This window comes from Triturus cristatus, chromosome 4_1, assembly GCF_964204655.1.
Source record: "Triturus cristatus chromosome 4_1, aTriCri1.1, whole genome shotgun sequence".
Lineage (NCBI taxonomy): Eukaryota > Metazoa > Chordata > Amphibia > Caudata > Salamandridae > Triturus > Triturus cristatus.
Genome location: NC_140585.1, coordinates 403,151,928 through 403,175,120, shown reverse-complemented (window position 1 = coordinate 403,175,120; position 23,193 = coordinate 403,151,928). Strand labels below are relative to the sequence as shown.

The window sequence follows — 23,193 nt, the reverse complement described above, 5'->3', positions numbered from 1 at the left end:
TAAGCCTTTAATTGACGATTTTGTTTTGGCTTCCAGGAGAAGATCCCATATCGTCCTACCCACTATTTGTCGGTTCATATGTAGCCAGAGTGTTTCAGATTCACACAGACCAATCTGTAATCACCCAAAGTTGCGTCGCCCTAGAGTAGCCCAAGTAGTCCGGGAGTGCCAATCCCCCCTCCTCTCTCGCCTTTGTTAGCAGATAAACGTGCCCTTTGACCTTGCCAAATTAATTTAGTGAACCTCTTTTTCAGGTCCACAAAGAGAGCTCTTTCCATCGGTATCAGGAGACCCTGAAAAAGCCAGGTTTTTAAGGCTTTTCTGAAGGAGAGTAGTGAGGGGGCAGCTATAGTGTCAGTCCAGAGCATGGCAGTGGCCCTAAAAAGCTCTTTCCACCCCAGGTAGTTTCCCTGAATCGGGGGACAGTCGGGATCCTAGCAGAGCCTGAACCAAGTGTCCTTGCTGGGATATACCATTTAAATGTTTTCTTAAAATGGTCTGGCCCGAGTCCGTGCAGTGTTTTATAAGCCAGACAGAGGGCCCTGAAGCTACAGCGTTGCTTAACTGGCAGCCAGTGTAATTTCATGATGGCACCTCTGGCAGACAGGTATTTCCGAACTTTAAAAAGAAAACTGGACGCAGTGTTATGCAGAGTCTGAAGCCTCTTAAGAAGACCAGTTGCAAGAGTAAGATACCGACTGGTACAGTAATCAATCCTTGTGAGAACCAATGCCTTGGTTACCGCTTTCAAAAGATCAGAGGGCAAAAATGTTTCTATTGTTTTTATTAGTCTTAGGGAGCAAAAAGAGACCGATGTCATTTGTTTACTTGCTAGACAAAGAATTTAAATTAAAACACCAAGAAACCTAGGTCTCTTACATTGTTCAAGGGTTCGGTTAGTGAGACTAGCTCCGGTGTCTAGAAAGAAAGATTACTGCTGAAGATAATGACCTCAATTTTTTTGGCATTTTAATTTAAGGCAATTGCAACCCACCCAGTTACTCACATTGCTCATACATAAACTGAAATCCGCACCCAGATTACTTTCAGGATTTGCCAGTGAAACCATGATTTGGGTGACATCAGCATATGACGCCAGCATTTTTAATGATTGGCGCAAGTGGTGTAACGTAAAAGTTAAATAGGGCTGGTCTCAGTGCGGAACCCTGGGGGACTCCACAGGGCAGGGAAAAAGACCTGGAGAACAACTTGCCCTTTGTCACGTTTTTTTGACTTTCTGCCAGGAAAGATTGCAGGAGGTCAAAGGCTGTTCCCTCCATCCCCAGACTGTGCTTACGGTCAGCCAAGATCTCATGGCGGCCGGTATCAAAAGCTGCGGAATGGTCTAGCAGAATCAGGGGTGCTACCCCCCCCCCCCCACACAACCTCCCCTTCCCTAACGAGTATTTCTCGTATGCCCTCTGTTGCTACCACCAGGGCAGACTGTGCTGTGGTTTTTTCTAAAACCATGTTGTGTGTTGTCCAGGAAAGAGTTTACCTTTAAGTCTTCAGAGAGTTATTGGTTCATTACTTTTTCTACCAGCTTGGCGGCAAAAGGAATTCTTGATATTGGATGATAGTTATTCAGGTCCTGGGTGTTCAGATTATCTTTTTTTCAGTAGGGGAGAAATGAGGCTAGTTTCCAGGAAGAGGGAAACAACCCTTCTGCAAACATATTATCAAACATATGCCCCTAAATGTTATGCTATTTGAGCAGGGATCATGTGCATTATATTAGAGGAGCAGGGGGCCTTGTAGTGCATCTGATTTGATAAGTGTGATTAACTAGGCGTTGTTCTTCTGACGGGACCTTAAAGGAGGAGAAGCAGATTTGTTTTGGTGGGTCAGTTGGTGTATGTACCTCTTGATAGTTTGCTGCTCTATTTGCAGTAAATGTATTAAAGATATTAGCGACTTTATCTCCAAAAAAAACCCGGTAGTGAGTCACAGAACTCTCGATTTACTCGTGCATGATTTGGGCTAGCTGGTGTTACCAATTTTTTTATTACTCAAAAAAGGGTCTTATTTGCGTCCCAGGCGACTTTTATCTGCCCGAGTAGTATGCAGTCTCAGCTTCTATGGTGCTTTTTTTGTGTATGGCTAATTTAGTTTTATAGTTATTTTTCTCCTCCATCTCGTAGTTTTTTTCTCAATTTTTGCTCTGGTCTACAACAGTCCTGCCTTGATAATCTACGGTTTTCATTGGTCTATTATAGCTCTCAATTTAGACGAGGCCTCCGCAACTGCTGTAAATTAAGTTGATATGTTTGTTAACCTCCCCTATAAGAAAACTGACCTCTACTTCTACGAAAAGGTAGTCTGCTATTCTGCACAGTACCCAAGGATTTCGCCGTATCAGCATCCGCTTTAATTGTCAACATACTTTCTAAAAAAGAGCTTTACCCTCATATGGTAGATTCAAAAGTTTACTCTGCACTTCAGGTCTGAAAGAAGTGGTCTTCAACCACTCTGGTCTTCATAGGACCGCTGCTCCTGCTAATTGTCTAAAGCCAGTGGACGCAATGTCCATAGCGGAGTCAATTATTTGAAGAAGCTCGCTCTCCTTTTTGAAGGATTTTCCTGGTTTCTGATTTAATATCATCTGGCAAACAGTCAATGTATGGTGCTATGTATGAATACATCTGATGGTCATAACGTCCAAGTAATGCCTATGAATTAGCAGTTCTCACTGTTAAAGCTGACATAGATGAACAAGTTTTCAATGTTAACTAAGTGTCTTCCTTCAATATCAAGCGGTGCAGATAAAGGCACTAATGGGTTTTTTGAACAGCGCTGAGCTGCCTGTGTTACTGCTGAGTCAGGCTTCCGGGGTCCAATTAGACAAGCTGGGTAATACTTAAGAGACTTCTATTTCGTTTTCAAAAATGGCAAGACGTCAGCTATTGTTGCCGGGCTTTTCATTGTTTTAACGTCTTCCGCCCATATATAATCCAAGATTGGAATAGCTCTCATTGTTTTGCGAAATGCCTCTTTAAAATCACACAACAAACAGTCTGACTGTTTCAGAGTCATCAATAGTTCAAATCTTTTTGCCACTCTTTCTAGGAAAATATGAAATCACCTATATTATCCGGCAGAGAGTCAAAAGGCTGTGGCACTGGAGACAATGGAACCGTAAGTAAATAATCACCCCAGTCTGCATTTTTAGGTCTCGACTAGCGTGGCTGCGCACATGCGCAGCTCGCTCAGCGAGATTTAATGATTCTGAGGGAATTCTGTAAAGGGCTTCAAGCCCTGCCCCTCTTTCCCATTGGCTGGCGTCACCGTTTATGCTAAACGGTGGCCAGCCATTGGGAAAGAGCACTTTGTGACGTAGACTTTTCCATTTTTCAGACGGTCCACTTGGACGGGCTCGTCTGACTTCCTCCCGTCGCTAAAGTTTTCTTATCTTTATGAGGCCATGTGTTTAAACACATGGCCCCATAAAGACGAAATCGTATGCAGCGCTTTTTTTTTTCTAAAGCTACAGGGTGTCTACACGGCCATGTGACCGCACCGCGCCACTGCGCACTGGAGACAGAGCAGAGCCGGGGGCTGCCAGCCAGGGACAGGGCTATTGCTGGGAAGCGGTTAGATCTCTTATGTTTCTGCCTGTAAGTTGCACGTTGCTTTTCTCGTACGTTTGCTTTTCTCAAACCTGCACTGTCTGTGTTGCATCCGCCCACCTTTTACCTGTGTTGTTCCCCCCTCATCCATGCCCGCCATATTGCTTTCCCCTACATGTGCCTTACGGGTTGCTTAGCCTCCTCCCCGTACATCTGTGTTGGTTCTGCTGTCACCTGCGCCCCCATTTACCGATAATTTTTCTATCTAAACCCGGGCGCTTCTTTAATTGTAATCATTGCCGTTAGGAATTTAGGTAATTGTGCTAGTTTTCTGTGAGATTTGGGGTGATTTTAGGTATGTCAGAAAAGTATGCAAGAGGTCGTGTTAACTTTTACGTTGCTCCAGGCAAGTGAAGGAGAGCCGGGGAGACCTGATACTGACAATATCCAGATCCTCCTTGGGTCAGCAGTGGCGCAGAAGAGAGAGAAGTGCATGTTTCCTGTGCTTCCCACCGATGGTAGAGCCTCACGTGAGGAGCTAGCGCCATATCGTTCACTGACCAGTAGATCCAGCGTCTCACACAGCTCTGCAGTGCCATTCGCTCATGCTGCCCACCGGATTCCTGGAGTGGGCATTAATGGAAGTCCCTTACGCATCCCGTCAATTTCACCATCTCAGACTGCCCGCCAGGCCAGTCCCATTTCCATTTCAGAACACAAACCCCCAGCTCCAGCAAATATTGCCCATCATTGTCAGATTTTCACAGCGACCAAATGGTTCAGCTCCTGATACTGCCTACTAGTATATCTTTTTACACTGATCCCCAGCCAGCTCTTCAGATTGCCCACCAGTGTCATCTTCTCACACTGACCCCCAGTTTCAGCTTTTATTGTTCACCAGTGTCAGCTTCTCACACTGACCCTCTGCTCCAGCTACTTTTACTCCTCACCGGTGTCCTTTTCATTTTTTTCAGCTGTAGTTACTCATACTGCCCACAGGGCCAGCTTCTCACGCTAACCCCCAGTTTCAGCTTTTATTGAAAATGCAATAGGTCTCGCCTGTAATTAAGTTATTCATTTGCTTTGCTAATGGTATTGTATAGCAAAGCAAATGGCTTTAACTTAAAGGCGAGACCTATTGCATTTTTAATGCTAGTTTTTCCTTCCTCTGAAGACATTTCATCCGCTGGAACATTTTTTGATTGTGGTGTATGTCTTTGAGAACAGGCTGTTGGCAAATTACAAGGCGTTGTGGAGTTGGGGGCTGTATATGCAGAGGCTGAGCAGATACTGTACTTTGGTGAGGCCAATGTAGTTGGGAATCTTTTGTGACAGTCTGTTAGCATCAGTCGTAGGTCTAAGACTAGTACCCTTGGTTCACACACAATGTCCTCCTGAAACTGGTGTTACGGATATGATTGAAATTAGTCTGTGTAATATAGCCCCGCCTGTTGGAAGGGATAATAATCCTGGCCATAGTAATCAACTCCTTCATCCTGCTTGTATCTAACGGGTAGTTGCGATGGACTAGGAGCTACACCAAATGGGCCATTGTTGTCAGACTTGTCCTCATCTTAGTTGATGGTATTGATTGAATTGTCAATGGTATTAGCAGCAACGACGTAGTAACTACCTTAACCGTCGACTGTATAGGAGCAGTTGGTTGTGTGGTCATCGACGTGGTTGTTGTCGTTGGTGAACTGAACGATCACCGTCGTCACTGGGGTTGTGGTAGATGCTGCAGCTGACAATGTCCAAGACAAATTTTCATAGTGTGCGCTCGCCAACAATTTCTCGGTCTACGGTGCGGACAACGTTTTCTTTATTTTATGAGAACCAGAGGAGAGGATGGGGTAGGCTCAGATTTTGATATGTCCAATTTTACTGAGGAGAACTCACGTTTTCTATGTTTATAGGTGTGTTTTTTCGATGGACTTCGCTCCTTAGAAGACCCATGGTGAGTCTTTAAGCGAGGTTACTGAGGTAGCTGAATTTCTGATCTCTCTCTCCCTCTCTTATGAACCCTCTTAGCAGATTAAGAAGAGTCCTCACTAGCTCCCTCAGAAACTGAGTTCTTCGCTTTTAGCTTTTGAAGCCATAGTAATAATCTACCATCTCTACCTTTCAAGGTTTTTGAAGAATAAGTATGGCAGATTTCGCAATATTTTACTTTGCAAGATGGTTGGAGCCAGTATATGCAATCCTTGTGTTGATCTTCAGAATGCAGTCTCTTCATCCCACAGGTACCACATAGCCTGAAAAGGCATTTTTTTGTCAGGTCTGACATTGTAGGCAGTCATATTTGTCCAGCAAGGTGCTAGCTATTAAAATAAACTGCAGTAATGATGATCGCTCGGAATTCAGTAAAAAGAATAGTTCAACTGAGCAGAGCTCAGGAGCGGCTCCCTTTACCCGCCGTGCAGTAGAAAATCTAAGAGAAGGAAGCCTCTGTGGGGAGTGTTCTAGAGGATGATTTGACCTGATTGGTTGGAGTTTGGTTTCCTTTAAAGGATATGGATAGGTTACTAAAATTAGAGTTCTATAGCCTTCATACGCTATGTTTAGCATTGTACTGTTTAAGAGTTTTACTGTGTGACTCCCAGTTCGAGAACTGGGAATGATTCAAGCATGTGATTTTATGAATGGTCCAATGCTGGAGAATTAAAATGTCCCAACATGAGTATCTTTACTGCATTCACAACTGTCGAGGATACCAACGGTACACAGGTGCAACACAATGACTCACATTGATGATCAGAGGATCCTGTTACGAGATACTTGCTGACCACTTTCAAAAAACATGAAAAGGTCGGAGAGGCCAGTAGATAATGCTTTGTGGCATGGAATGGTAAACTGCTTTTAAACCAAAAACACCCTCATTTAGAAAACTGTAATTTCGGAAAGTACAGAGAAATAGCAGCACAATGTCCAAGGGCTCCACTTAGCTCGCCACTCTGAAAGAGAAAGTATGAAAGATGCGCAGGGGCTTTGGACCTGCATCCTGGCAGTTCAGAATGGTGTACCTTTGTGCCTGTCTTAAGGGGGAATAGGAAAGGAGAGTAGGACTGCTTTCCCAAGGCTGGTCCACACCACTTAGAAAAGAAAGCAATGCTACCGAATTTTCGGTTAACTTGTGATAAGATTTTAATTCACATTTCGGAGGAGTCGGTGTATGGTTCATCAAAGAAATCTGGACCACACTCTAGCAAAATGGAGAGTGACATATCAAGGCACATTGATTAGTCACATTGGCAAGTTGGGAAAGGTAGAGAGACTAGTACAGCACACTGAATGTTCTGGTCTGACAAGTCAAGTCTCGATTTAAATAAAATGGCACTAAACTAACCTTCACAAGGACAGACATTCAGCATTGGAACATGAGACCCCATCAGAAAAAGTGCTTCAAGGCCCAGGAACGGTAATAGAATCCCTGATATTGAGCAAACCTTTAGTCTAATTGTTTATTTTGCACAAAACTTGATCTGCTGCATCAAAGTACAATACAAATTGTACAAGTAGCAGCATGGCCTCCTCCTCGCTGGTTGGGATATTGTCATTCCAGACCAATGGGTGAATGCTTGCTCAATTAGATGAGGGTTCATGGCAGCAAATTAGCAAGAATCAGTAAAATATCAAGAGGTAAAACATTATTGCCCGACATGAAGGGTAACATGGTACTCCTCTCTCAAAAGTACAAATTAGATAAGTAGTATGTGGTTGGTCTGGGAGAAGTATCATTCCTTAACCTGCTGTGACTACACATTAAACCGTTTCATTCTCAACAACCCTTCTTTCTCCTCGTCTGCTGATCTCCTTTTTGAGGTCTAGTAGCCAACTTGGAGCTTTCTGTAGATTCCCTTATACCTCCTAACTAATATATGGTGTTTGCTCTCCTTCTGCACATGCCATCACAATGACTTGTTTTAAATGAGAAGCAGTAAATACAAATTATGGTGCTTGGAAATTTCAGTAAACGTAATGCCGAAAATGTCCAACCTTCTAGTACTCTGCGGTACGTTGTATTGCATCCCCTGCACCCTCCATACAAAGCAAATACCTATTCATTCTCAATTTTTAAAATGAGCCCAAAAAGTGAGAAGTCATCTTGAAGACAGTACTGCATGACAAAACATTGGAGATTTACAAATTTCTTGTGAAATTATTTTATCAATATCTATGGAAGTGAAGTTCTAAGCACAGACCCAGAGCGGTTATTCACTATTACAGTGCCCTAGAATTCAAAATGCATGCAAGTCTACGAATTTCTGCCATGTCACATAAGGTGAACCACAGCAGCTTTGAACCTTCCATTAGTTGCAAATTATTGATAATATTCAAGTGCAGAAGACTACGTACCTGATAAATGTTAAATGAACACCAAGCGATCGATGCGTCCCTGAACAATCGATGCACAGGAATACACCATAGGTGATACTAGCCCAGCTAGGATTCTTGGCTCCGCAGTCGAAGCATGCCTGGAAAACAAACATCTCATCAGTAGTTACATCTTGAGTCTGCACCAACTTTCTAATATGAAATTAACCTCTAAACATATAAGCGCATACATTGGCCAAGCTTTCAGCACCCTACAAAATCGCACCCTACAAAATCGTACCCCACGCATCGAGCCAAAAGTCTGTTAGTGGACAGAAGTGTAGGTAGTGACACAGAAGTGGATTCAGCACTTTTCTGTAAACCATACCGAGCCTATTAGAATCCATTATCAATCCTCGTAGAAAATGATAATTTGTGGGGCGCTTCGAGGATCCAGTGGGGCACACATCTCAGTATCTATATGTACACAATACTCTAAAATTAGGGCGCAGCGAGGCGTCAACACAAGTAGCCTTATTCTGTGAACTACATAAAATTCACAGGAACAAGCAGGATATTCAGAAGGATGGGCTAGGAAACATGAAATTATTTTGGAAATCAAAACAGAGATTGAGCCTTTCCCCACAATCAGGTTATGAAGAAGTTATCTTTGGACTTTGAAGCGGAGTGTAAAGAAAATAGAAGTACGTCTTGACGTAATGAATAACAGTTTCCCATGGCACTAATCAGTTTGTGACGAACTAGGAGGCCAAATCAAAATGTCCTACTGGCCCAAGGGGAGGAGCCAATGTGCCTGTGTTCCAAAGGAGAGGAAGGAGGCTGAATCACGGTGTCCCAGGGAGGGGGACTGACTTCGAGTCAAGAAACTGGGGTTAAGACTATCAATATAAGTATTTACATCTATGGAGCCACTTGAAAATAACATTCTGGTTGCAGGTAAAACAGCAGCAAACCCTCCCTTAGAAAACCAGTTCAGCCGAAGGATTTTTAATGTACACATTTAATCACAAAGTGCCACTAGGTGGCACTATTTGATCATTTATATAGCCTGTATTTTCACTGAAAAAACAAACAGGAGCTTACTTTAATTGGCACAACATAGAATTAATCATTGGTTCACGCTTTAGGAAAACAAAGGTGGCTTGATAACGGCTCGCAAAGCCATGGAGGCACTGCCAAAAGGACACTGAATTCTGGTGATGATGACAGAGTGGAAGGGAACAGTCCGATCTTGAGAGGTTAAGTGGAAGATCACTGTGGGAGCTCAGGATTGAAACCCCTAAGTGGCATGAGTGCTTCCAACAAGCGGTCAGCTATCTACTCGTAAGGAAATGTTCTGTTGCCCAAACCGTTTTAGACTCAGAAGCGGTCGTGTAGTTCCTAGGATCCCCCAGTACCTTCGCGTTTTGGATGACCTAAACTGAGGGCTTGGTGTCCCAACCAGTTCCGGACACCCCACAGGATATGTCAGCCATTAGACCAGCTAGCTCTACAATGCCACAACCACCCCCCCCTGTATCCTACAGTGGTGTAGGTAGTCTCTGGCAACCACTGAACATGACAACCCAGATTCCTCAGGGATCATGGAAAACAGTACAATACGTTTCGCTCAGACACTCGTGCTTGCTTTCTTTCAGAAAATACACAGGATGGCAATTAGGACGTTTCAATAAGTATTTATTGGACCAGCGACAGCCTTGTGTAAAACATATGTGCTGCGACAATCAGGAGACAGAAGCATACAAAGATTGCTAGTACCAATTTCGTAAATCGTAGATACATTTCTACAATAGTACTAATAAAATGAACATGCGCAGTTCAGATAAAAACAGTAGCACTTGCATATTCCTAAAATGTGCACCCCAACTAATTTGCCTAAATGGATCTAGCCTAACCTGAATGTGTATGTGTGTGTATAGCTATGTGTATCTATAGCCAAGAAACCCCTAAGGATGAATCAGCCCCCTCACCTGATGGTTTGGAATGAAGGACCCAGTCTCTGCGTAGAGGATGACAACCCGCAAGGGATGTCAGACCGCTGCGTGACTGAGATTTGGCGTGCAGGACCCCCGTCTCAGCCTGGAAGGAATTCTCCTCTAACTTCTAGGGGGGAGTGAGGGTCTTTTATACTAAAGTGGTCACTTCAGGGTTTTCCTCTAGAATCAATCTGTTTTCAAAACAATCACCACTGCTTTTCTGGTGACCCTTATACAGAATAAATCTGCCGTTCCTGGGGACATTTATGTACGTCAGGTACAGGGATTCAGATAGAAGATTGAGAGCCTATTGTAGAAGAGACAGGAGCAAGCTATTAGGTAGAGTGTGGCTCAATGGTTAGAGCGGCAGACCCTGATGCAGAGGTCTGGCTCGGGACCAGGGTTCAATTCCTGCCTCGGAGGGTCTTGGGCTCAATTTGCTCGGAGCTGTTAATTCTCGCCTCGGTGCCTATTCTAATCATGGGTCCCACTCTGCAACTCTGGGCAATAGCTTGCTTAATCTCCACAACGGCCCCAACAGCGCTGGGATGCCTGGCTTCACCTTGGGGGTGCCCAGGAGTGGACATTTCACAGGGAAAATCCAGGAAGGGTCCCACAGCGGTACGAGTACAGCGCCAGGACACCCTAGGGTAACAGTGCGCTATACAAGTACAACACATTTACATTTAAACGGTCACCTGTTTAAAATCGTTATAGTCAGGTGGATAGGATAATGTATGTAAAATGGGCTATACATCGATGAGACTATCCTAAAAGACATGACAAATCACGACAAAGTGCCTGTTCCTTCACCTTGCATGAGTTAACATTGAGAAAGTCAACGTCAATATGAAGAACAATACATTCATGTATATAAAAAAGAAATTGCATCTTCATTAACAAATTTGCCCGTTATGAACTCCATGTCACCCCGACTCAGAAATACATTGTCAGGCAGGCTCTGAGACCTAGGCCTGAGGTCACTAATTGACAAGTCACAGGTGGGGCGGCACGTAGCCGGCAGACAAACACACAAACAGGAAATCCCAGATCAATCCCACAGATAAGTGCAGCGACATCACAATGGTCTAGGGAGATTGACTCCAATAAAGGACACATGGCCAGAGGGGTGCGCACGCTCACAAAACACCATACAGTCAAATGCCACATAAGTTAGGAACATGTAGTGAATCAGGAGCCAGCACACATAGCACACGCAGTTATCATGCGCTCCCCATACTGGACATCTGGACACGTTACCCACTAGCCACATTGTGTTCACGCAAGATTGATGCCCACCTGGATTCCCCATCGAATAAGTTGATTTATGACTCCAAAGGCTGCCTTTCCACATAAGGATTACCAGAACCATTTATGGCATTCAATAAATTGTATATAAATACATCTCAGATTGATTGTAAATGGAGATAGTCCTCAGACCATATGCCTGGAACTGTTCTCTCCGCTGTATTGTTTAATAAAACCAACTGTCCCTGTTTTGCCAAACGCCTCTTTTCTCTTGCTTTTTAAAGGTATTTCATGTTCAAGCAACACATGCGCTGTGTTGGTCAATGCCAGCCGGAATTTGTATCCCGGTTTTTTGCGTCCATTAAAGGCAAGACCAACTGAGTTTGGCTTTAGTCTAGAAACAAGGCTACTTTTTAACTAAAATTGCTTCAAACATTGCAATTCGACATAATTCGCAGTGCAACCATGGTAAACAATGTTACACTCCCTCGAAAAGTAGGATCTCATTTTAATCATTGTGTTACACCTCTATGGAAGACCTTCAGAATGAGGATTAAATCACCAGCGTGTAGCCAGCAGACCAAATCAAATAAAACTTTATTCGGTTTATAAAATAATAAACTATAACAGCATCACATCAAACAGCATCGCATCATTCAATAAAACGTGATCAAGATACTTATACTTCCATTACACCACATGGAAATAAAATATCATATTGTTAGTAATATAAAAACTAAGTATCTACTAATAAATATGAAGCAGCATGCACAAAGTAAAAACTTATATAAAATATTTGCAAAATAATAAAAAGATTCCCCTAATCTCTTTAGCACAATAATGTTCTATGTCCTCTATAGTTAGACAGATTTAAAATTGCAGAACCTAAGCAACTTCGTCTTCTACATGGGTCAAAGTTTTTTCGCACGTAAACATTGTTGCTACATGATGCAATACTGTTGTATAATTTCTAGAAGACTCTGAAATGCCTCCTGATCGCTATATAGGCTTTCTTTTAAAAACAGTGATTTTAAATATTGCCTCCTATGCACAATATAAAATCCGCAAAAAAGTGCTACATGCTGGGTTGATTGTTCAGACATGTTATTACAGGGACATTTACAAGTTAATGGGCCACAGCCACCATTCTTCCGGAATGCAACAGGATGATGAATTATGAGGAAACTAAATAGAGTTAAAAGATGTTAGAACTGGGGTCTCTGGTTGGCAGTGGTTTGCACACTGTCCAAGCAGGGACTTGCACTCTAGTCAGGGTAAGTAAGTTGCACCTTCAGAATAACCCGTGCTCCCCCACTTGGTACTTTTGTCAAGAGCAGTCAGGATTATCCTCAGAGGAAATGTGTACACAGTAACACAGAGAAAACACCACAAAAGTACTCCACACAAATATTTATCTGAATAAAACAAGACCAGAATGACATAACTCCAACATAAACAAGTCAAGTTACAAAGTTTCAAAGATTAAATGCAGTTATAGCGCTTAGCAACACAATAGCTCTAACGGGGTTCTATAACAACGTGCTTGACGAAATTGAACCTCAAAGATCGGGGTCGACCGTGAAGGAGCGTGAGCCTGTTATGGAGTCATACAGATCCAGGTTACAGTACCTTGGAAACAAGGACAAAACAAATACATTGTGAAGTGCCAGAGAGGTGAGGCATCGCGGAGGCCAGTCCGGCGTTTGTTCCTTACTGTTGGCGCATGTCATTGGCACATCGGTGCTCGGAACGGCACGAAGCACAATGAAGGTGAGGTATCACTGAAGGAAGTGAGGTATCAGCTCCTGGAGGCAGTGTGCAGTCGTTGAGCCTGTAACACCCGGGACGTTGCAAGGCACAGGGGAGGTGATGTGGCGTTGGCGGTGAGGCGCAAGTTCCGCTGGTGGTGCGGGGGTTGATGAAGTGTCATGGGTCAGGCCACGAGATGTCGATTTTGCAATGTCAATGTCACACCACAGGGCCACCAGTGTGGCAGCAGAGTTAGGCACCACGGACGTCAGTGACGCAATACTCGGGACCCTCTCTTTGGTGGTTCTTCGGAAGCGCTGCTGCGGAGTCGGTCTGCAGTGGCGCGGTGTCAAAGAGCGGCGCCAAAGTCACAATCGCAGTGAATGTGTTGATCATCTTCTCAGCACAGAAACACACTTTTAAGGGCCCAGAACTGGATTTGGCACCACTTGGCAGAGTAGGGCTCTCAGCAGAGGGGCCCTGATGCTGCAGGTGAAGCTTTTGATGGCCCTGAGACTTACAACAGTAGGCAAGCTCAAGTCAAGCCTTTGGAGTAACTTTGAAAGCAGGATGTAGAGAGTTAAGTCCAGTCCTCTCACTTACAGGACAGATGCAGCAAGCTGCAGGCCAGCACAATAAAGCAAGCAGCAAAGTGGCAGCCCCTCCTGTCAGCAACACAGCTCTTCCTCCTGGCAGAATGTCCTCAATCCAGAAGTGTTCTAAGTATATGATGTCGGAAGTCCAGTACTTATACTCAATTTGGCCTTTGAAGTAGGGAGACTTAAAAGAAAACACCTTTTTAGTGCACAAGAGCCTGTCCTTCCTGACTCTTGGCTCCAGATACACTACATGGGGGTAGGCAGCTCTTTGTGAGTGGTGCAAGTTTCAACTCCTCCTACATCTGTAGCTCAGGAATGACCATCAGCCTGGGGATGGGCCATCAGGATATGCAGGGCACCCCTCAGCTCACTTTGTTTTAGGGACAGGCAGAGGCCCAAAATGGTTAAGTGAGAAAATGGCAACTTTCTAAAAGTAGCGTTTTCAGAACTATAATTTAAAAACCAACTTCATGCAATGATATGTAAATTGCAAGTACACGGGCACCAAACTCCTATTTTCTATCAGCTCCCTAATGGAAGATGCACTTGTAAAATATTACTAGGCAGCTCCAATGGTAACCTATGGGAGAGATAGGCCTTGCTGTAGTGAAAAACGAATTTAGCAGTTTTTCATTACCAGGACATGTAAAACTTAAAACCATATGGCCTACCTTTTGAATACACTGCACCATGCCCATGGAGCTACCTAGGGCCTTCATTAGGTGTGCCTTACATCTGATAAAAGGGAAGATTTGGGCCTGGCAAGTAGGTGTACTTGGCAGGTCGACATGGCAGTTAAAAAACTGCGCACATAGGCTCTTCAGTGGCAGGTCTATAGCATGGGTTATCACCCGGGAGGGTATCCAGGCGCTATGCCGGGACTTGAGTCACTTCCAGACGAGTCAGCAAACTTAAAATACAGTTGGAGTCCAAAATGTGAATTTAATGATATACATCTCATCACAGCAGATTTAATTTGATCAAGCAGGTTCCTTTTCTGTACACACTCTAAATATGTGATCTTTCAGATCCCTTTTGGAATACCTTATGTTCTCAGGGTGTGACCAGAGATCCTTATTTGCTTGATCAAGCCTCTTTGGGGCAATTTTAATATGCCTCAGCCAAGGAATTTTATGGGCCTAGTGTTGCCCTAAGCAGTCTGAGAATTGCTTTGGTGAATTGTGTCTCAGTTTATGCCTAGAGTAAATGCCACAAGCAAAGAGGTTTAGATTCCAATACATGCAACAAAAAACTAATTTCCAGTTCTCCATGTACAATGGTTTCTGGCACTGAGTGAATGCCAGGATTCTTTTTAGAAACGTATTCGCTTGTTTTATGCAGCGTTTCATTATCCCCCACACACCAAATCCCTGCACCGTATTCACTTATTTTTGCAATGTTTCATTATCCCCCACATCCCGAATTCCAGCACCATATGTGGCTGCTGAAAATGTTTTTGCATTGTATAAGACCAACATCCCTTTAATAGTCTTCGTGCCAAGCTTAGACACAAAACTAAAGATATCCTTATTGTTTCTGGATGTGTTGTGGATGCTAATTGGTCTATGATAGTTCCAAATCCTCATCAGAAAAAACTGTACTCTTAAATAGCCAAACAAATGTTACTTTAAAGAAGGGGAAGGTCTTGTCAATTTTTCATAAAGGGGGAACACAATTGTACCACAGCTCACAGTAAATGTTTGTTTTTCCTTGGCCAATTCTTAAAAAAACTTTTTCCATATAATCTGTAAAGGTGTTGATCAGATTCGGCAGACTTTTTTGAGTTACAGTCAGTAACACTGCATCATCAGCATACAGACGAATTGGTATAGTGCACTTGCCTACTCTAGGGGTGTCTGCATCGAGCAACTGTAATTTATTACCGATTATATATAAAGAAAAATGAAAAGATACTAGAACACATCCCTGACGAACCCCCTCCTGATCTAGAAACAGTTGTGTTAGATCTCCTTGAGACCCAAAGAGTATTTTCGATGTTAGATTACTACAATATGCTAGGAACAGAATTAGATCCTTTGGGGCCGCAAGAGAGTCCACAGACTTCCACATTTTGTTGGGGTCGACCAAATCAAATGTGCAACCGAGGTCCACAAAGCACATATATAGGCTACCTTTTTTGGCCTTGGTATATTTCTCTATCAAAAGGTTCTGATTGAGCACTGCTCAACCATCCCCAAACCATTCCTAAAGCGATACTGAACATTTGATAGAATATTATTTGCTTCCGCCCATGCTTCCAGTATTTCTAGAATGATAGTTACCAAAAACGTAGCTGAAAAGTCAAGCAATGAGATGGGTCAATAACATTTTGCACGCTTCCTGGAATCTTTCTTAAAAATAAGCACTATCAATGAATTTGACCAGGATGGAGTTATAAAGCCAGCCCTGCAGCATTTATACCCTTAAGCTCATAAGACAGGGAGAGACTTACAGGTATCCACCGGAACTCTGTCTGTACCTGGAGCCTTTTCCATTGGGCTTTTATACAATGCCCTCATAACCTCGTCCATCGTAAAAACACAGGGGTTGACGGAAATGCCAAAGGAGTCGTAGTCTCTATGCCTAATACTTTAGGTGTAGAAAAAACTGAAGCAAAATGGTCCACTCAGTCTGCTGCAGTTATTAAAGAGGTATGGTTGGACCCTGGAGTATTGATAAACAATGGAGCACTTCTAGTCTTCCAGAAAAGGGTACTATCCTTGGTTTCTGCTGCCTCATCTTGAAGCTCTCTTTTCCTATCGTTTAATGCCTTCTTAATCTAAACCTGGTGGCCCGGATAGCAGATAAATACCTAGGAATCAAGTGTAATAATTTAATAAGATTATGACAAGCCTGGGAGTAAGTCTGATTAAACCAACCTTTATTCTCGGTCACTTTGATCTTGATCTTTCTAGTCAAAGATTGGCTTAAAGAATTAGTGATGGATGGGTGATATTCCAACATCTCCTCGTGGTTATTGTCAAGAATAAGGCCACTTAGGAAAACATCTATATTCTTAGTTACGAAGTTGGTTCTAAGTTTAGAGAGGTTCACGCCTGACCATTTCATTTTAGTACCATTCTGCTTAATGGGTGTAATGTTTAATATTTGGCATGTCACAGTTACTGACTGCAACCCGAGACCAAGACAAGCAGGTCACCTTTAGCCCTACCCATATTGTATTGTATTGAGGGGATGCAGTACAGTAGGATGTGAATCCATCCACATTAAATAGGTTAGTGTGCCAGATTTCGTGAATGCATACTCTCTGGGCCTAATTCACATACTTTACCCAGCCATCAAAATTTAGTTTGTGGGCCACTCCAGATATATTTCATGAAACTCAGAAAATTTCTGAAAAGGTGGGTATTTCTTGACCAAAATCTTCCTCCACACTATTTAATGGTTGTGCTATATGAACCTGTAAACCTCCCTCAGAGTATAGAGTCTGATTTATGTGATGATCTAAGTCAATCAAGTTCATCCATACCTTCTAAGGGTGCAAATAGATAACTGGTTGGAACAGAGTGACTGAGCTGGCATTCTGTCAGATCCTCTAAAGATTTAGGATTTAAAATGGGAAGAAAAGAGTCTGGTCTGTAAAAATGAACCAATTTAACTACTTTCATATCACTCCTCAAGCAGGCACCCTGGAAATACAGGTTTTGAAACACCTTAAACTCAACCAAATAGGGATCTCTAAAATGTCCAATTATGCAGTCCCGTTCTGACGCGTTTTCTTTTAGCTCCCTAACCAGCCATCAGAATGTTCTCCAACATCAGGTTTGCCATGGGTACCTTTTGTGCCATCCAATGAATAACTTTGTTTTTGAGATCCCAACAAGATTCCTTTGCTGTGGGCCTCATGCCCGAGACCCAGATTAGAATCAGGCACAGGGTGTGGCCCCTGGCGGGAGAGGCAAAACACCCCTTAAAAAAACTGCTGTCTTTGTTCTTCTATCAGAGGCTCCTCTTCATGAGATGCCCTTACTCTGCCGCTAGCAGGGACAATCGATTTGCTTGAATCATCACCAAGAGAGTTGTTTTTGAGGGGTACATGCTTTATCTTTTGGCTAATCTCATAAAGTAGCCCATATAGGTTCATCTTCTAGCCTGTTGGCATGTAATAGTTTCTGAGTCGCCCCCTCTAAGGCCTATTTAACTACGAATTCCATATTTATAAAACGCTGACTTATGGACTGGACATAGGAAGATAGGTAATTTCCCCGCTGTATTATCTTCCAGTTGCTTGGTAATTCAAGACCGGACACTTTTCTTTTTGGTAGACGGGGGGCATGTTATTGATAACAAAATATTTCTAATAGGGGAAAGGGCGGTATTTGAGAAGCAAGGATTAGATTTGGGGAATGACGGAGGTGGAACCAGTAGAGTGTCTATTATATCAGCTCTAGGCATTTCCACGGTCACTAGAACTTCAGAGACCACCCACTGGGTTGCCCCAGTCTTTCTTCCACATCAACAATTTCTTTATTTAACAAGGACATCGACCCTGTGAGGAAACCTCCAATAGAATTCGGAGTAGTAGTATTACTGTCCTTTGTGCCAGCTGTCATTATTATTTTCCTCTTGCCCATCTTTTGAGGACAATAAGTAAAAATACAGAAGAGCAAACTTACCAAACTTTGGGGCCAGATAAATGGGGGGTGGCCCAGCTCAGCCTCGTCGGCCACGGATGGATGCAGTCGGGCCTGCTTCTGACCTAGTCTTTAATCTGCGGGCAAGTAAGTCTCCTTAAATGGCACTTGACCGGCGCAAAGACAGTCCCTCAGCCTCCCTGGCAAGGCCTGCTGGGCAATACATTTCAGAACCAAGCACCTCTCCCATGCCCTTAGCGTGTCAAGCACCATGGGCAAACAGGGCTCCTTAAGTGGCACCCGACCGGTGCAAAGACAGCCCCTTCTCCCTGGCTAGGCCTGCTGGGCAATGCAGTTCAGAACAGAGCAACTCTCTCGTGTGCTCAGTACGTCCTGCACCATAGGCAAGCAAGGCTCCTTAAATCGTGTTCGACCGGCGCAAAGATACAGTCCCAGACCACTTCTAATCACAGTACCTTGATTTGACCAGATTGCATAATCCTGGTTTTATCGTTTCATCTTCTCTCCATGTGCCTTAATTTCAAAAAGTGGTATGTTAGGAAAGAGCAACCCACCTAGAATTGTTTTTGAAGAAATACCCACTTCTAAAAGTAATATTTTTGCTATGCAAGTCCAAACCAATTCAAGCAAAGTTGATGCAGAAAGCACTAAACAGCCAAATGACAAGACCACCTCAGGGAGACAGGCAACGCCACAAAAACAGAAGAGTAGCTCTTTAACTGATCTGTGGAACATCATATAGTCTTTAATTCCCTAAGAAGATCAGATATGAATTCTATGGGAGGACCAGAGGCAAGGATTATGCACTACTTTCTTTATTTTCCATATCCAGCAGTGTTCAACTTTAGCCAAAAAAAAAAAACTATCTTTCCCATGGATCCTAGGAAAAGGTCAACAAAGGTGAACCAATCAGCAACCCTGAACATCGTCAAAGGCACAAGGCTTCTGGGAAACGTCCTCTTTCTTTCCCTGCTCCTCCTGTCATTTCTGTTATTCGACGGTGTTATAGTTACGCTGCGGAAATTTTGCTGCAATCGTTCGTACAGAGGTAGCGTCTTTCATCGCTCCATTAGCGGGACCAACACTTAGTCTTGGGCCGACACCGCAGCGGCCGGGAGCCGCTAGAGGGCGTGCGCACAGTGCGACCGGCGTCTTATTGCTCAGCAGGTGACCTGCATTTTTCTGGTCAGTTTCAAATCGGACAGCAGTGCACCCACACTGAGCCTCTGCCCAAGCCGCCTGGAAGTTGTGACGCCCATAAACAAACGGGTCGGTAATTGTTCAACAATCAGCCTAACGCCCATTATTAAGCGGGTCGGTAACTTTTCCTTTCGGGCTCGGCCCACGGCTGTGATCAGAGCGGGAAGCTCCTAAGGAGGCCAGTGCCTACCTTCCTTAAGGCAGTCATCGGGGCCCGGCCCAGACATCCGGGATGCCCATACAGACCGGGTGAGTCCGCTCGGGCGGTTTTGTGCCAACATATTTGCGTGTCCAAAACGTAAGGCTTTTACAGCCACCAAAAGCCTTACGTTCGCCAGACTTCTGGGCAGTGAGGCCATTACCAAGGGTTCCTTCTCTCAGCGCCTACCCACCTTGTAAGGCCTTTAGTTGACATGGATGGGGATTACATCGAGGAGTCGTCCCTACAGGTCCTCCCCCAGATGACTAATTCTGTGAGGCGGTGGATGCCTTTATCCATCAGGCGGTGGCGGCGTCCATGGGCCCCTTAGAGCGTCGCCTCATGTAGATCGCCTATGCTGACAGCCCCCCCTTGAAGGGGTACCACCCCTCCCTTACCCGCACCCCTAAGCGCAAACCAGAGTCAGCCATTGATCTTGGCACCTTTCAACACCTTAAGAAGGCCTTCCTAGCCTGCCCTTTCCTTGACCCCGCTGACCAAGTTGGCAAGGCTGCCCCTTTGTCCCCGCAAAGCAGGGAGGACGATGGAGAGGAGTCCCCTAGTGAATCCACTGATGAAGTGGGCCCCTCAAGGCCCTAGCGCCCTCCCAAGCGAGTGGTGTGGAAGCCGCTTCAGATATGCTGGTCCCTGATTACCTTTTGCACCCACGTTCCACGGAATAGGTCCCTGGGGATAAGGTCGTCCACTTTGTAGTGAGTCACCCTAGGAAACCTCTAGAGAAATAGGTTAGGGCCTGCCTTAAGGCAGAATGCCCCCACCCTTGCTGGTAAGGTGGCGGTCACTTCTGAAATAGATCCCAGGATAGCCACGTTTCTGCAGAAATACATCTGTGACCCAAAGAAAGGGATAGACAGGTCCTGGAAGACGTGCCAGGATAAATTTCTGGACGCATGTGGCCCGCTAGGGCCTCCAATTCCCCCCTCTCTCCAGAGTCTGTGTCAGGCTGGGCTCAGCGTGCCATAGTGTTCCTGGACAAAGCTAATTGCGCTCTCTCAACAGAGGCAGCGTTCCCTCCTGTTGAAGGTTGACCCCAAACTTGGGGACCTCGCTCTCACGGAGGGGGATCTTCGGGGAGCCGTTTGTAAAGGAATTGAGTAAATTTGTGGCAACATTTTAATCCCTGGACAAGGCGCAAGTCTCAATGAATTTCATGTGAAGGTTTTCGTTGGGGGCCATTTGTGACCGGGGGCACTCAGCCGGCTGCTTCTACACCCAAGCCCCTTCCAGGAGCTTCAAGAAAGTGCAGGAACAGCCCAAGCAGGGGAGTTCTTCAAGTCCAGGAGAAGCTACAGAGGTCGAGGCTCCAGAGGTCACTTCCAGGTCCAGGCAGGTGAGAATTTGCCTCTCTCCCCCCCCCCCCCCCCAGTTGCATGTAGGGAGCAGGCTAGCTTTGTTCGCGCACAATTGGGAGGCCTTTACCTCGGATTCATGGAGTCTCCAAACCATCAGGGGGTTCCACATAATGTTTACTGGTGCCCGGTTCAGGAGTTTCGCCCGTATCCTCCCGTCTTTGCCAAAGCCCAAACCGCCCTGGTAGACAAGGAAGTGGCAGATCTCCTAAGTAAAGGGGCAATAGCCCACGCCTATCTTCACCCAAGATGCTTCCTAAGCAATGTTTTTTATGGTGGAAAAGACCGACGGGAGCCAGCGCCCGGTCATAAATGTAAGGGAGTTCAACAGCTGGCTGGTTTACCGCCATTTCAAAATGGAGGGAATCCACCTGCTGTGCAACCTCCTGTGCTCAGACGACTGGATTGTGCGCCTAGATCTAAGGGATGCATACTTGGCCGTTACGATCTTGGCTCATCCCCGGACATAGTTATAGAATTGGACGCCAGCAAATCAGGCTGGGGTGCATGCTGCGGGGACTCCTTTACAGGAGGATAGTGGTCCACAGATGAGCAGCATCTCCACATCAACTGCCTAGAGCTATTGGAGGGCTCCTTCCCATCAAATGTTGGACCAAAGAAAGTCAGCTGCAGTGTTCTCCTTAAGATGGACAATGTCTCGGCGGTCTAATATACAAACCACCTGGGTGGCACCAAATCCAAGGAGCTAGCGGATATGGCCATGGGGTTTTGAACATTTTGCCTCGACCGCAATATCTCGGTGTCGACGGAACACCTTCCTGTGGCGTCCAACATGATCGCGGACTGGTGCGCCAGGGCATGGGCAGATATGAGCCTCTGGCAGTTGGACCCTTGAGTCTTCCGGACACTGCAATCCCTTTGGGGCCCATTCCCGGTAGATCTCTTTGCCTCTCGCCTTGACCATCAACCTCCCAAATATTTCAGTTGGAAGCTGGACCCTATGGCAGCAGCCACAGATGCCTGTCTCGGAGACTGGTCGACAGGCAGTTTATGCCTTCGTCGTTCGCCATGATAATGCACCTCTCAGCTCAGGTCTGCAGACAGCAAGCAAGAGTGAAGCTGATCACGCCCTATCGGAGGTCTCAAGTATGGTTTCCAGTTCTTCTGGAACTTTCCTGGGATTCTCTAATCCTTCTACCCAAATATCAGAATATCATTGGGGATCCCCAGGGAGGTCTCCACCATTTGATCCTACAGAGTCGGATGCCCCTCATGGCCTGGCAGATTTCCAGCAACGTTGGGAGACTACGTTGCCCATCAGAAGCTCAAAATATTTTGGCAGCAGCCTGGGCAGAGGACACCAAAAAATCCTACAGATCAGCCTGGTCCAGGTGGGTGGGTTGGTGCTTTAGGAAAGATCATGATCCCACATGGGGTGTGAAGTGGTCTACATCCTGAACTTCCTCGCTTCAGAAGGTTTGGCATATCATACTATCAACTCGTACAGGTCTGCGATTTCGGCGGGCCATGCCCCGGACGCGGTGGGCGAACATTTGTCTGCAAGCTCATGAGGAATTTGTTGGTTTTTTTTTTGCTTCCACCGCAACCCAGATACTCTAAGTAGTGGGATGTTAACAAAGTATTATTCCTCTTCAAGTCATGGCAATTGAACAAATACCTGTCAAGGAAGGAGTTATCAGCAAAATTTGCCATGCGCTTGTGCCTGGTCTCCTGTAGGAGAGTGTCTGATGTGAGTGCTTTGGACATTCCTGGTCGGGTCTTTACCCTCCCACCTACCCTTAAGGAGTCACCTTCCATATTTCTAGGTGCATAAAGTCAGGGTCCCGGATAATATCGTATCCTGCCTTTGATAAACATCCCAAGCTGTGTGTAGTGCTATGTCTGAAGGCTTCTGAGACTATAGCAGATGAGTATCGTCCCCACGGAGACTATCAGTAACTGATTTCTCTCAGGAAACCTTTCAAAGTGGTCTCTTCCCCCACCCTAGCAAGATGGATCAGATGGGTCATGCAGGAGGAAGGTATTGACATTTCACACTTTTGAACCCACCCGTCAGAGGGGCTATGGCCTCCAAGGTTTTTTCACTCTGGGTCCGCCTCAAGGATATAATTCACGCCACGGACTGGTCTTCAGATTACAGGTTCAAAAGATTTAATTTCAAACCAGTGTGGACATGGCCTCTCAGGTAGTTGAGAAGCTTTGAACAAGCATAATCCTCGCCTCCAGACCAGCCATAGAATGAAAAATATTCGAGTAGATATGAAGCAAAGTTTCAATTCTATTAAGGACACGGAGGCGAGGATTATTCCCGCCCAGAATTTCCTGAGGTTATCAGTCACTTTCCCACTCGGTC

General features: G+C 45.0%; 1 protein-coding gene across 4 annotated transcripts in view; it reads right to left on the bottom strand.

Annotated features, from left to right (window-relative positions):
* ARFGAP3 (ARF GTPase activating protein 3) overlaps positions 1 to 23,193 on the bottom strand; it is a 419,690-nt gene that overhangs the window by 287,823 nt on the left and 108,674 nt on the right. For all 4 annotated transcript variants that reach the window (XM_085652495.1, XM_085652493.1, XM_085652496.1 and 1 more), the window contains exon 2: positions 7,923 to 8,041. In XM_085652495.1, coding sequence (XP_085508621.1) covers positions 7,923 to 8,041 — 119 coding nt within the window. The remainder of the gene's footprint in view (positions 1 to 7,922; positions 8,042 to 23,193) is intronic.